Source organism: Hyaena hyaena, unplaced genomic scaffold, assembly GCF_003009895.1.
Source record: "Hyaena hyaena isolate Hyena2069 unplaced genomic scaffold, ASM300989v1 scaffold_63, whole genome shotgun sequence".
Classification (NCBI taxonomy): Eukaryota; Metazoa; Chordata; class Mammalia; order Carnivora; family Hyaenidae; genus Hyaena; species Hyaena hyaena.
Window position 1 is genome coordinate 999,969 of NW_024080695.1, and position 12,346 is coordinate 1,012,314.

At 62.9% G+C, this 12,346-nt stretch overlaps 2 protein-coding genes across 14 annotated transcripts in view; one reads left to right on the plus strand and one right to left on the minus strand.

Moving 5' to 3' along the window:
• Positions 1-8,494, plus strand: part of ADD1 (adducin 1) — an 87,877-nt gene extending 79,383 nt beyond the window's left edge. For 3 of the 10 annotated variants that reach the window (XM_039232058.1, XM_039232057.1, XM_039232059.1), the window contains 3 exons: positions 940-1,096; positions 3,589-3,687; positions 6,091-7,880. In XM_039232058.1, coding sequence (XP_039087989.1) covers positions 940-1,096; positions 3,589-3,687; positions 6,091-6,464 — 630 coding nt within the window. In that variant the 3' untranslated portion in view covers positions 6,465-7,880. The other 7 variants (XM_039232061.1, XM_039232060.1, XR_005528428.1 and 4 more) reach the window with 6 other exon arrangements.
• Positions 7,740-12,289, minus strand: MFSD10 (major facilitator superfamily domain containing 10). Of its 4 annotated transcripts, none has more exons than XM_039232068.1 (13): positions 12,209-12,289; positions 11,329-11,529; positions 11,146-11,219; positions 10,859-10,962; positions 10,446-10,604; positions 10,198-10,359; positions 9,847-9,955; positions 9,648-9,759; positions 9,380-9,488; positions 9,187-9,277; positions 9,017-9,064; positions 8,845-8,934; positions 7,740-8,661 (listed from the first exon to the last, which is right to left on the minus strand). In XM_039232068.1, exons 2-13 carry the CDS (start codon positions 11,500-11,502, stop codon positions 7,938-7,940), a joined length of 1,956 nt encoding a protein of 651 aa, XP_039087999.1. In that variant the 5' UTR covers positions 11,503-11,529; positions 12,209-12,289; the 3' UTR covers positions 7,740-7,937. The 4 variants fall into 4 exon arrangements, with proteins under 4 accessions (XP_039087999.1, XP_039088000.1, XP_039087998.1 ...); XM_039232069.1 differs by lacking the exon at positions 12,209-12,289 and adding an exon at positions 12,165-12,205; XM_039232067.1 differs by lacking the exon at positions 12,209-12,289 and adding an exon at positions 11,703-11,787.
• Positions 12,290-12,346: the final 57 nt, after the last annotated feature.

Below are 12,346 nucleotides of genomic sequence, written 5' to 3' on the forward strand. Positions count from 1 at the left end.
AGGAGAGTGTCGACAGAGCAGGCCTGGCGTCAGGATTTTGGCTGCTTCTCTCCTAGGTGGTTTTTGGAGGCCCCCATTAAGTAACGCACATGTGTGTGAGTTCTGGCTGACTTCCTCGGCGAATAACCCAGGGCATTTGGGGGCCAGCCAGGGTGGGCTGTGTGCGGAGCTTCGCTGGGGCAGGCGAGGGTGGGCTGGCCGTCACGTGCCCAGGGCTGCCTCCCTCCCTCCCCGCCCCCCCCACTCTGCTCTGGGGCCCACGTGCCCCCTGTGCCCCGCCCCAGGCCTGTCTGTTCCCTGCAGATTGGGTGTGACCTGAGAGCTGCTTTCTCTCTGTTTTCTTCTCTTTTCTTCATGTTTCTAGTTTTCCAAATAGCTCAGACAAATACTGGTATTTTGAGACTTTAAAACAATTTCTCGGTGTTTTAGGACAAGTTTAGGAGCTGGTTATAAGCCAACACATACTCACAAGGACAGAACTTACATGTGAACTTAGATAGCAAGCAGGTCTCCGAGCACACTTTCCCTGACCCTTGACATTTTCTCCTGTCGCGAGGAGAGCAGTTGACTTAAAAAGGCCGCCCTTCCACCCCGCCTGTCAGCACGGAGCCGGCCTTCCGGAGCTGCTCTGCTCTGTGCTGTCTGTCTGCACCGCCTTGCCTGTGCTTCTGAACCCAAGGGCTCTCCTGTGGGTTTTCTTTCCTCCTGGTACCTTTGTTTTGTGGCATCGAAATTGTGTTTCTCTGTCTCCTACCCCTGGAGGCCGCAGTCCGGCCTCCGCCTCAGGGCCCAGGGCGATCCCCAGGCCGAGTCTCAGGGATGCGTGTGCTCCCAGAAACCCCTGGAAACCTGCCCACCCCGCCTGCAGCCTTGCCCGGGATGGGGGAGAGTCCCTGCGGGCAGGGCTCACACCGACGATGCGCCCCTTTTTGTCCGCAGGGGGAGCTGGTGACGGCCTCCAAGGCCATCATTGAGAAGGAGTACCAGCCGCACGTCATCGTGAGCACCGCGGGCCCCAACCCCTTCAGCACGCTCACCGACCGGGAGCTGGAGGAATACCGCAGGGAGGTGCAGCGGAAGCAGAAGGGCCCCGGAGGTGAGCATGCGCGTCCTGGGCAGTCCTGGGCACGCTGGCGCAGGCCACACAGGCTGTCCCCGAAGTGAGAGAAAGCGCTGTGCCCACTCCTTTGTGCCCAGGTGTTGACGGTGGGTGATGAGGTCCGTGGGTCGCATGAAAGAGCAGCCTCGGTGTGCTCAGGACCAGAGTGTCCCTGAGCGCCCATTTCCTAGTTCCGAAGGAATACGAGCATAAGACACACTTGTGAGTGTGCACGGTGTGTGTGCCAGAGACCGTGTTGGAGAGCCGAACGTCTCCCTTGCTGTGCCCGTGTGCCGGCAGGCCCGCGGCCCATGTGCGGCCTGCCCTGGCGTGTCCCCTGGCGTGTCCCTGCCCCAGCGGGGAGTGTGGCCGCGTGCTGGCGCGGCCCTTTGTTTCTCTCGGTGACTCCCTGACGCAGGAGGTGAAATGCAACGGGACATTTTGCAACACATGGAAGTAAACGGCTCTGAGAGCCAGAACCTCACGGAGCAGGTTGTTTCCAACTTTAGGTTTTTAAAAGTAGATGCAAGAATTTTGAGAACGAGAGGTGAGCCTCCCACTGCCTGTCTGCCAGGAAGGCTCCGGTGGGTCTGCGTCACTTCCCCCGTCAGCCCTGGTTGAGACCAGGGAGAGCCTGGGCGCAGACCCCTGCCCCTCCGCCCAGGAGGGTCGTGCTGCTGTCCTCAGGGCCTTAGGTCTTTGTACTGGAGCCTCTGGTCCTAAGTAGGGACCACACTCCCTGCTAGGCCTGCTCCCTACAAATCAGCCTTCTGGAATGGAAGTCCCACAGCGTGCCGTGGCCCTGGGTCTGCGGGGTATTGACCTGGGAACTAGTATTGCTCCTGAGTCTCTGATTTGCCCTGGTTTAGGTTTTTCTGGTTTTGTTTTAGACTAAATAATACATTTTGTAGCTGCTGTTGAAATTTGGTAATGCAAAAGACTGTTGTTTTCCGTCTGTGTCACTTTGTTAGGTGTGCATGAAAATTAAGACTTCGTGCACATCGATTCCGAGGGAGCCCGGTCTTCCTGTCACCCCGGTCCCTGCCTCTCTGATCGTCTCCCTGGCATGTGCACACAGCCCTGCCGAGAGCTCTGTGCTGTCACCATAAGTCCCTGCCTCAGAGTAGAGCCCCGGGGGTGGTGCGTGGGCCGGCCCTCATTCCAGAGCACTCGTGCGTCTGCCCCTCCCGTGTCGGGGGGCCTGGATTACAAGACGTCAAACCACAAGACATACAGGAGTTTCCCCCACACATGAGGCTCCGCGAGGAGGGACAGTCCAGCAGTCCAGCGGACAGGACAGCTGTGACCGTCCTCTGTGACCACAGAGCTGTCAGCAGCGGGAGTGCCTGTGGAGGCCCCGCCCGCACTGCAGCTGGCCTTGGCGTGGGGGCAGGGATGGGGTGGGTGCCGTAGGTCAGCGCTTCACTTCTGGCCGGACGGAAGAAAGCCTTGGGGCTTTGGCACCTTCTCCGGGTTGAGGGAACTTGTAGGAGATGCGAAGGCCTTTGTTTATAGAAATTGGACTTCAGGAAGGTGAGTTCACATCTCATTGAGATCAGAGGCCCATTCAGATAACGTTGTTCCAAATAGGGGACCTAGTGATGCTAACCCTTAACAGAAAAAGTGTAAGTAAGAGAAGGAGATTTAGGGAATGAAGATAACATTGGTATGTATTTTTTTCTAAACGAAAAGTAGACTTGAGTTTCCCATATCTTGGGTCCTAGTACTTGTAATTTTTCCTCTGGTCCTTATCAGATATTTTATTTGAGAAAATAAAAATATGCTTTATAGCTGCCAATTTTTAAAAAAACATTTTTTTTAATGTTTTATTTATTTCTAGGAGAGAGAGAGACAGTGTGAGCAGGGAGGGTCAGAGAGAGAGGGAGACACAGACTGAAACAGGCTCCAGGCTCTGAGCTGGCAGTCAGCACAGAGCCCGACGCGGGGCTCGAACCCACGAACCGCGAGATCATGACCTGAGCGAAAGTCGGACGCTTAACCAACTAAGCCACCCAGGGCCCCTATAGCTGCCAATTTTAAATTATTGGTAGAAAATGCTCTACATAGAAAATGAAAACCCATGTGATTCTCACGTTCCATCCACCCCTTGAGGAGGTGAGGTGAACAGGGACGCTGGGCTGCTAGCTCAGCAGTGGGGAGGGGCTCCTCCCTGGACAGATAAGGACAGGCCAGGGGTCGCCAGTCACAGTGCGCCACAGTATCGGCTCTGGCGGTTTCTCTCTGGAGTAAGAATGGAAATTAATTTAGTTTCCAAAGTTGTTAAATCTTTCTAAAATTTAGAGGCATGGTCACAGTGGGCTTGCTTCGTCCTGGAGGGGTGAAGGCAGCGTGGTCATGAGCCCTCCCAGTCTCCTAGATAGATGCAGCCAGACGGGCTGGGGGTGCGGGGGGCAGCCTGCCTTGGAGGAGGGTGAAGGCTCATGATGTCTGAAGCTCTTCACCGTGTGCTGCTCACTGTCCGTCTGCAGAGAACCTGGATGAGAGCAGAGAGGAGAAGGAGAAGAGTCCTCCAGAGCCCCCTGCTGGCCCCCACACCCCCCCCAGCACCCCCGTCAAACTTGAGGAAGGTGAGCCCTTGCTGCCCCGCTGTGGGATGGCCTTCGGGGTCCGGGGCCCACCAGGAGCAGTGGGCTTGGGGTTGTTGCCCCATGTGGGGTGGCGGGGAGCAACCGGGAGTGCGGTCGTGGGACCAGGCGAGGAAGCGCGCGTGCGTTTGGACGCCGCCCTCCTCCCTGGCGCTGGCACTGTCCTCGGTAACTTGAGGCCAGATGGTTATTAGTGAGAGGTCGGGACGAGGCGGGAGGGTAGGTTCTGGGGACTGGACCCCACCTTCGTTACGATGTCTGTTTTGCCCACCGCTTACACGGTCCTTAGACTTTCCTGAGTGCAGGTTACCCCTCTGGAAACGTCTTCCATCCTGTCTGAGCCGCGGGACCTCGTTGGACCTGCCGCAGTAATCGGTCCCTGCCGAGCGCCGGCCTCCGTCGGCCTCTCGGACCACGCACTGCGTGTCTGTGGCGTGCGGCCCGCGTGTCTGTCCCTCCGTCTTCCGTGTCGTGCTTCCCATGCCTGCTGGGGGCCTGTGCGCCGCCCTCTCCCGTTCTTTGTCCACAAGAATGGCTCCGCCGTTCTTCCGTAACCCGCGGCTGTGACTGAGTGCCTAGGTTCTCTCTGTGCTTTTCTCTTCCTGTGGCTGCATCACAAGCCGGAGGTGGATGTGCTAAAGAGTACCTGTTACCATAGTAAGTACCGCCCGGCCGGCCCGCTGCTGCCTGACCGCACCCCTGTGCTTCGCTTCATTCTCCTGCTTCTCTGTTGTTCATTAGGGTTTGTTTTCTGTTTATTCAGAATAAAAATAGAGCCCCCCCCACATCCCTTTCTTGCACCCGATTCCTCCATCCCAGGCAGTGGCATCTTGGCAGGGCCTCGGTCTCCAGAGAGTTGGGTGGTGGCAGCCTGTCCCTGGGGACCCCGGACTGAGGGCACTTCTCAGGGCGCCCTGGGCCTCGGAAACTCCGGAATGATTATGTTGCCCGGATCAGCCCTTGACTGCTCGGTGGGAGGGTTTTGCTGTTTGGATCAGACGTCCGTCTAGACTAGGTTCAGACCTCGCAGGACTTTGCCACTCACTGGGTGTTTGGATCTTTGCTTAAGCTGAGTGCTCAGACTTAATTTGAGGTGGGGCAGAAGAGCTACATTTGCCACTGTTTTTTGTTTTTTGTTTTTTTTTTTAATTTCTAGGAGAGAGAGAGACAGCGTGAACAGGGGAGGGTCAGAGAGAGAGGGAGTCACAGACTGAAACAGGCTCCAGGCTCTGAGCTGGCAGTCAGCACAGAGCCCGACACGGGGCTCGAACCCACGAACCACGAGATCATGACCTAAGCAAAAGTCGGACGCTCAACCGACTAAGCCACCCAGGCGCCCCTATTTGCCACTGTTTTTAATATGACTTTTAGCCACGTGATGGAAGTTCCATGAGGCACCACAGACAACCTGTGTGCTTTGCAGAGTGCATCTCAACTTCCTCCCGCCCTAGCCAAGTGAGGACATTTCATTATCCTGGGACAGAAGGTGGCTAAGGGCAGGGGACGGGGCAGCGCCAGCCTCCCAGAACCTAAGTGCTAAGTGTCTCGGGCCCAGAGCCTTCTTTGCCGGCTGCACCTCCCCCACACTCTGTCCGGAGCCCCTCCTGACTTCCGGCTCCATCTCCCCCTCCATCTCCCCGTCCTAGATGGTTTGCTGTTGCCTGAGCAGCCAGGCGCCTGTAACTCCTAGGCTGTCCCCCTCCCCCCAACCTCGCCCATCAGAGTCTGTGTAGAAATCTGGTGACAGGGACCTTCACTAGCAGCCCGCCCGCAGACCACGTAGGCTTTACCCATTTGTTTCCATGTTCAACTTGTGAGGATGGCCCGATGTTTTGCTGCTACCCTTACGTCATAGTTCATCTCTCTTGATTTTCCAGCCTAAAATGGCTATATTTTGTTTGATGCGGATACCGCGCACGGGTCTGGGAGTAGCTGTGATTTTTCTGTGCTTTCCTTCCCCGGGGAAGCCCGGTGTTACGGACTGAAATTTAGGCTTAATTTCAGGACTACTAGTAATGTGCCCTTAGGATTCTAGAACAAATTTCTATTCAAGTGCTAATGCAGGACATTGTCCTACTGAAATGCTCTCTGCTCGCCCACCTCTCTGACTGGGGACCGAGGCCCTGTCAGCGAGCGCCCTGTCCCCGAGCAGGAGCTGCAGCCGGCCCTGAGATGGTGCCTACGTTCTGTACTCTGAGCCCCCGGCCCTGAGCCCCCTGAGTAGAGCAGACCTCACCTAAAGTTTCACTCTCGTGTCGGTAACCCCCCCCCGAGTCCAGCGCCGGAGGGCTCCGTGCGGGGCTCTGCCTTGCTCTTGGGGTCCCCCCGGCCCCCCGAGGTCCGGGAGCCGCTCTTCAGCCCTGTCTCTCCTACCCCGCCCGCCAGAGCTGCCGCAGGAGCCCGCCTCCGGAGAGGACAGTGACGCTGCCACCTTCAAGCCGACTCTCCCCGACCTGTCCCCTGATGAGCCTTCAGAAGCGCTGGGCTTCCCGACACTGGAGGAGGAGGAGGAGGAGGAGGAGGAGGAGGGGCTCTGTGAGGCCCGCGAGCCCCCCAGCCCCGCCAGGTCCCCCCTGGTGGCCAGCCCCGAGCCGGCCTCCACCCAGGCGGCTGAAGAGGCCGCCTCCCCAGCTGCCGAGGAGGGGGCTGCCGTGGACCCTGGCAGCGACGGGTCTCCGGGCAAGTCCCCTTCCAAAAAGAAGAAGAAGTTCCGCACCCCCTCCTTTCTGAAGAAGAGCAAGAAGAGGGGGGACTCCTGAAGGCCCCGTCCTGCGCCAGCCACCGCCCCCAGACCGTCCCCGAGCGTCTCGTGTTGTCTTCCCGTGTGACGGAATGCGAAAGCCCGCCCCCCTGCGTAGCTCGAGCTCCCCTCGCGGCGACCAGACCCCCACGTACGCCGGTGCTCCCCTCGCGTGCGCACAGCGCCCTGCCCCCGTCCCTCCCGCCTCCCCCCGCAGCCCCCAGTTCTGGGGGAGGCGGATCCACATCCCTCCTGTCTGCGCGCCCCCTCTCCCCCCGGGGTGAGAAGTCCTGGCTCCGGCCGGGCAGTTGGAGGCCCTGCCGGCTCTGGCCGTGGCCTCTCTCTCCTTCTGTCGTAAAGTGACCCACGCCGTGTGTCTGCTAGTCTCCCCTTCCCCCCGAGGTCTCAGGCGACTGGATCTGAGCTGTAGTTGCCGGGTGGCGCCGCCTGCCGGGTGAGCGAGCGCACTCTGCAGATACAAAGCCTCGGTCCTGTGGAAACCCCTGTGCCTGCCAACGGCCGGGCCCGTGACAGCCCGTGAGCGGGGGTTAGGGCTGAGCCGGAAGCCCCGACAGCAGAGGGGCCCGTGTCCGCCCAGCACAGCCCACGCGTGGTCGCGTTACCCTGAGGCCGGAAACTGGCTCAGGGCTCCCCGTTCCTTACTCGCTGGGGTCTCTAGATTCCTGTCGTGGGGAAGATACGTCAAGGTGAGGGTGGGGGTGGGGAAGAGTCCTTTCTCGAATTTTCCTTCAGTAGGTTTGCAGTTCACCCTACGATTTTTACCGTGAATGGGCCACTTTTTAGTTTTCCCTCTGCTCACTTCTCTGGGGGACGTTTTGGACCGAGACGGGGTCTTCTGTTACTTTAACTCTGCCTGAAAGACCCCTCCCCCCCAGGGTTTGGTGAAAGGTGGCCCAACACCAGCCCGGCGGTCCCTCCCTCACTGCTTCCACCAGGCGCTTCGGAGCCTGACTTGCTCTCCTTGTTCGACCTGGTGATTCTCACTTAACTCCGACCCAAGAAACCACGTGAAGCTGCTTAGCGGGACCGGTGGGTGACCCCGTGCGGGAGCGGACCCGGTGCCACCGCGGCCGGGTCCCACGCTCCTGACACCCAGGCAGGGCCTGAGGCTGGCTGCATGGCGCTGATCGCTGCTTCGAGCTTGCTGGCGACCTGCTTTTCTCCCCTGTCATTTTGTGGCCATGGTGGCGTCTGGACCCTGCGCCCTCAGCCCGTACTTCAGCGGACCCTGGACTCTCTACCCCTCCCTTTTGTCCCTCACGTGCAACTTTCATTTCACTTTTGTAGTTTATTTTAACTCTTTGTATCACAACACGAAGTTTAGTCGCGTGTATGGACACAGGCTTGGGAGGGTGGGGCCTCTGTCCTCCGCTGTGACCTGTTTTACTCACAAATAAAATTTCTTTAAGCAGTTTCCTTGTCTAAACTTGGGAAACAGTTTTGCATTTTTTTCCCCCTTTTCTTTGTTCCTTTAAGATAGGACTTCTAGAAGCCTGTCTTGAGTCCCAGGTAGAGATCCCAAGGGTTTACTTCTTGATAGGACACTGTCGCTCTGCACCGGGGAGGCCCCCAGAACCGCCCTGCCCGGGGGCACCAGCCTGGCCCTGCGGTCCCAGCAGACAGGCAGGCGGGAGGGTGCTGGGCTCCCTCCTCTCCCGGCGGCCGGGGTGCAGGGCGCGGCCCGGGGAGGGCCCTGCATCGCGCGCTCTGTCCTCCCCGTCGTGCAGAGTGGCCACGGGCCGGGACGAGCCTGGGACCTGCCTGCACTGACCGGGGGGCTCCGGGGGGGGGGGGGGGGGGGGGGGGGGGGCGGTGAGGCGCAGCCGTGTGCTGGCGGAAGGCGCTTGGTATAAAGTAGCTGCTTTATTTTGTCATTCGGAGGGTTGGCTGATACTGTGTCTCGGAGAAGAGCGAACAGAAAGCCTGGAAGGTTTTGGAGTCCCTGCTCCCAGGTCGCAGGCAGGCCTGGCCAGGCCCCCGCCGCGGAGGGGCTGGAGTGTCTGGCAGGGGCCGGGGCCGGGCCCCAGGGGGAGGGGAGGGGCCCCCCAGCTTGGGACGGGGCTGGCTCAGCTACTCGGCCTTGGCCTTGGGCGCCGCGTGGGCTGGAGGCCTCAGGCTGCGCAGCAGCAGGAAGGGGAGCAGGAAGAGGCCGGAGCACACGGTGAAGCAGGCCCTGGCCCCCGCCAGCCAGTACGCTGTGGAGAGACCGTCCGGGCGGTGACGCGGCCCGCCCGCCCCGCCGCACCTCCGCCCCCAGACGGCAGGGCCCACCCACGGCCCGAGGTGGCCAGCACCGAGGGCGTGGCGGGGGAAGGCGTCCCGGAGGGGCCGTGTGGCCTCCCCTCAAGGCCGGCAGCCCCCGGGCCCGGAGCCCTCACCTGAGGCAGCCACCAAGGGTCCCGCCGCCCTGGCCAGGGCGCCGAGGCTCCGCAGCGTGCCCATGATGGTGCCCTTCTGCCCGGGCAAGCCTTTGGGGGAGAGAGGAGGCCGTCAGGTGCTTGCTGGCCTCCGCCCACTGCGGTGCCTCCAACGATGAAGGGCTCCCCTTACCGTAGTCCGCGACCACAGAGGACAGGCAGGGCACCACGACGGCGGCAGCTGCATGGGGACACCAGGGAGGTGGCGGTCAGCCCCCCGGCGACGCCCGGAGGGCTGCGACGCAGGATCCCTGGCCACCAGCTCCCTACCGCCCCCACCCTGGCCCCGGGAGGACCCCTCACCGAAGGAGTAGAGCAGCAGCCCCAGGCCGAGCGCGGGCAGCGTGAGCCCCCAGCCGATGAGGAGGAAGGCGGGCACCAGCAGCAAGATGGCCTGCGGGGGGCACAGCAGCGCTCAGGACCCACCCCTGCTGCTTCCAGCGGGACTCGGGACACCGGCCTGCCCCTCGCTTCCCCGGGGTGGGGGGCCTCGTACCCGCTTCACCGCTGCAATCTCCCCGCCGGGGCTGATCCTTCGGGCGTAGGCGCCCTGCACGGTGGCCATGGTGAGGCCGATGAAGAAGAACATCTTTCCCTGCTGCAGGCTGGCGGCGGGGGAGCCGTTAGTGCCTCGGTGTGACCGCCTGCTCCCGCCAGCCACGCCGCAGCCCGAGAGCACCTCCGTGGGCCTTGGCCGGCGCCTGCCCCCGGGACGGGCCAGGGTGGGTGTCACTGAGGCGGCAAGGACAGGCCAGCGCCCCTACCTGCTGAACTGGAAGCGCTGGTGAGCGAGGAAGCTCAGGGTGAACTCCAGGCCCGAGAACAGGAAGAGGTAGAGGAAGTAGACCAGGCCCAGGCGGCGAAGGCGACCGAGCCCTGGGGAGCACGGAGAGCGCTGTAAGGGGCCAGCAGCCTGAGAACGCCACAGTCCTGCCCTCACGAAGGGGGTCCCCAGCTTCTTACCGTCTCCAGCAGGTGGGTCCTGGCCACGGGCCACGGCTGAAAAACGGAGCAGGGCCACGGGGCTGAGCAGGTCTGCGGCGGCCCGGAACCCCGGGCCGATGGAGGGTGCCTGGGCGGGGGGGTGGGACTGGGGAGGCCGGCCAGGCAGCTGGGGAGGGCCACGACCTGAACCTGGCCTGGCCTCCGGGCCAGCTGCCCGGCCCAAGACGCAGGGGTCTCCGGAGGCACCGTGGCCCCAAGCACGCCTGCGCAGAAGGAGAGGCCAGCCCGGCCTTCCCGGGCATCCCCACGTGCCCACAGAACCGAGCCCCCGGCCTGGGGCCCATCAGCAGGCTCTGGGACCCTCCTTACCCGCTTCTCCGGGGGCAGCGTCTCCGGCAGGAAGCAGAAAATAAACAACAGGTCGGAGGCAGCAAAGAGCAAAGCGAGCCAGGGCACCGTGTCCGCAGGCAAGAAGGCGCCAAGCATGGGGCCCAGCGTGAAGCCCAGCGAGAAGGCCACTCCGATGACTGCCTGGGGAGAAGGCCGCCTGAGCCGGGCGGGGCTGGGCGACCCCAGGCAAGGACTCCCCACCTCCTGGTCCCACTGTTCGCACGCACCATGCCTCTGCTGCGGGCGGAAGCTGAGCCCAGGTCGGCAACGATGGCGGTGGAGAGGCTGACGTTCCCCTTGCTGATGCCCCCGATCACCCTGGAGGCCAGGAAGGCTGCGAAGCTCTTCGAGGCCGCCCACACGGCATACGAGGTGGCCAGACCTGCCTGTCCCCACGGCAAGTGTGGTCACTCGAGGCCAGGAGGGGCCCAGAGTCGGGCGGGCAAACCCAGGTAACACCGTTGGGACCGGGCCCTGTTCTGGGTAACCCAGGGCCCGCCTGTGTTCCCCATGTCCCCGCGGACAGGGGGCAGCTCTGGGAAAGCCTGCCTTAGCCACGGGAGCCAGCTCCCAAAGCAGCACACCCAGGTGGCAGCTCGGGCCGCTGCCGGGGGTGGGGGGTTGCGGTGGGCACCCATACCAGGGACAGCAACATCACTGGGCGCCTCCCGAGACAGTCCGAGACCGCCCCCGTGACTGGTGCCAAGAGGAACTGCAGGAAGGAGAAGACCGAGCCGATCAGACCTGAAAGAGACAGACGTTTGGGTCACACGACCCGATCAGTCCTCATAGGTCTGGTGACGCCGGGTGGGCCCCACAGAGAGCGGACACTGCATGTGGAGAGGGGGCACAGTGCCCAGGAGCAGGAAAGCAGGGACAGGGACCCCAGGGGGCCCCAGCGTACCTCCGAACAGGACACTGTTGTACCTCTTCTCCGCTGGCATCCTGATGGCCGCGGCAAACCAGTCCACCCCTCGCTGCCACGAGCCGTAGAGGGGATCCTGGGGAACAAGAAGTGTGACAAGGGTTGGGGGAGTCCCTGATGGGGTCTGGGGCAGTGGGCAGCCATCGTCGGAGTCAGGGAGCCGCCAGACAGGGGGGAGGGCTCACGTGGGCACGACCGTGGCTCTCCAGCAGCCCTGGCAGCAGGGGCAACAGCAGAGTGAAGGCCAGGAGGTCCAGGAGGAGGCCGAGGAAGACCACAGCGATCACACGGGGCTCCCGCACAGGCTGCTGGCGGATGGGTGGGCGCGGCGTGCAGCTCCCTCCTGCTCCCCAGCCCATGGTGGGGGCCGCTCCGATACCACCTGGCTGAGAGTGTGGCGGATCTGCATGAGGGAGCCTCTGGGTACCCCAGAGCCAGAGGCCTATCCTGTACCGGGGGAAACCCAGGCCCCCAGTCTTCACCGTGCCCCCAACCCGCTAACAGCCAGCAAGTACCCTGAAGGGAGTGCCTGCCCGCCGTGCTAGTGGGTGCCCGTTACCCAACACATGGGCCCCTCAGTGCACCCTCTCCCGATGCCGGGCAGTAGGAAAGTCAGGCTGAAGGTTGCGCAAAGAGACCGCAGCCACCGATGCCAACCGTCCCGAGGGGCCGGGTTGGGGGCATCGGGGCCCCGGGGACCGGTCTACCCCACGCAGCCGCCCCAGGTCCTCTAGCGGAGTGGGCCGGGAAACTGAGGCCCGGGCGTAGGGCGGCCCCGACGGTGTCCCCGCGTCCTGGAGAACACGACCCCCGCGTGGAACCCCGGCCCCCGGTCCCCACTCCGCCCCGCCCAGGACCCCGGCCCCCGACCTCCTCCGCCCTGTCTCGCGCCGCTCCGCCCCGCCCGGAATCACGGACCCCAGCCCTCTGCCCGGCCCAAGACCCCGACCCCCACCCCGGCTCGCATCCTGGGCGGGGCAGTGGGGCGCGCACTGGACACGGGAGCAGCCCCTCCCTGCACCTGCCGCGGCCGCGCGCTCGGGGCGATCGGACAGTCGGACTCACCAACTGATGGACGGATGCGTAATGGACCGCGCACGCTGCCGGGAACGAGCGCGCGCCGGCCACGCCCCCTCCCGCCCCGGAAGCGGGCGGCCGCACGCTTCCTCTTCCGGCCGGCGCGCCGCCTTCCCGGCGCCCGCG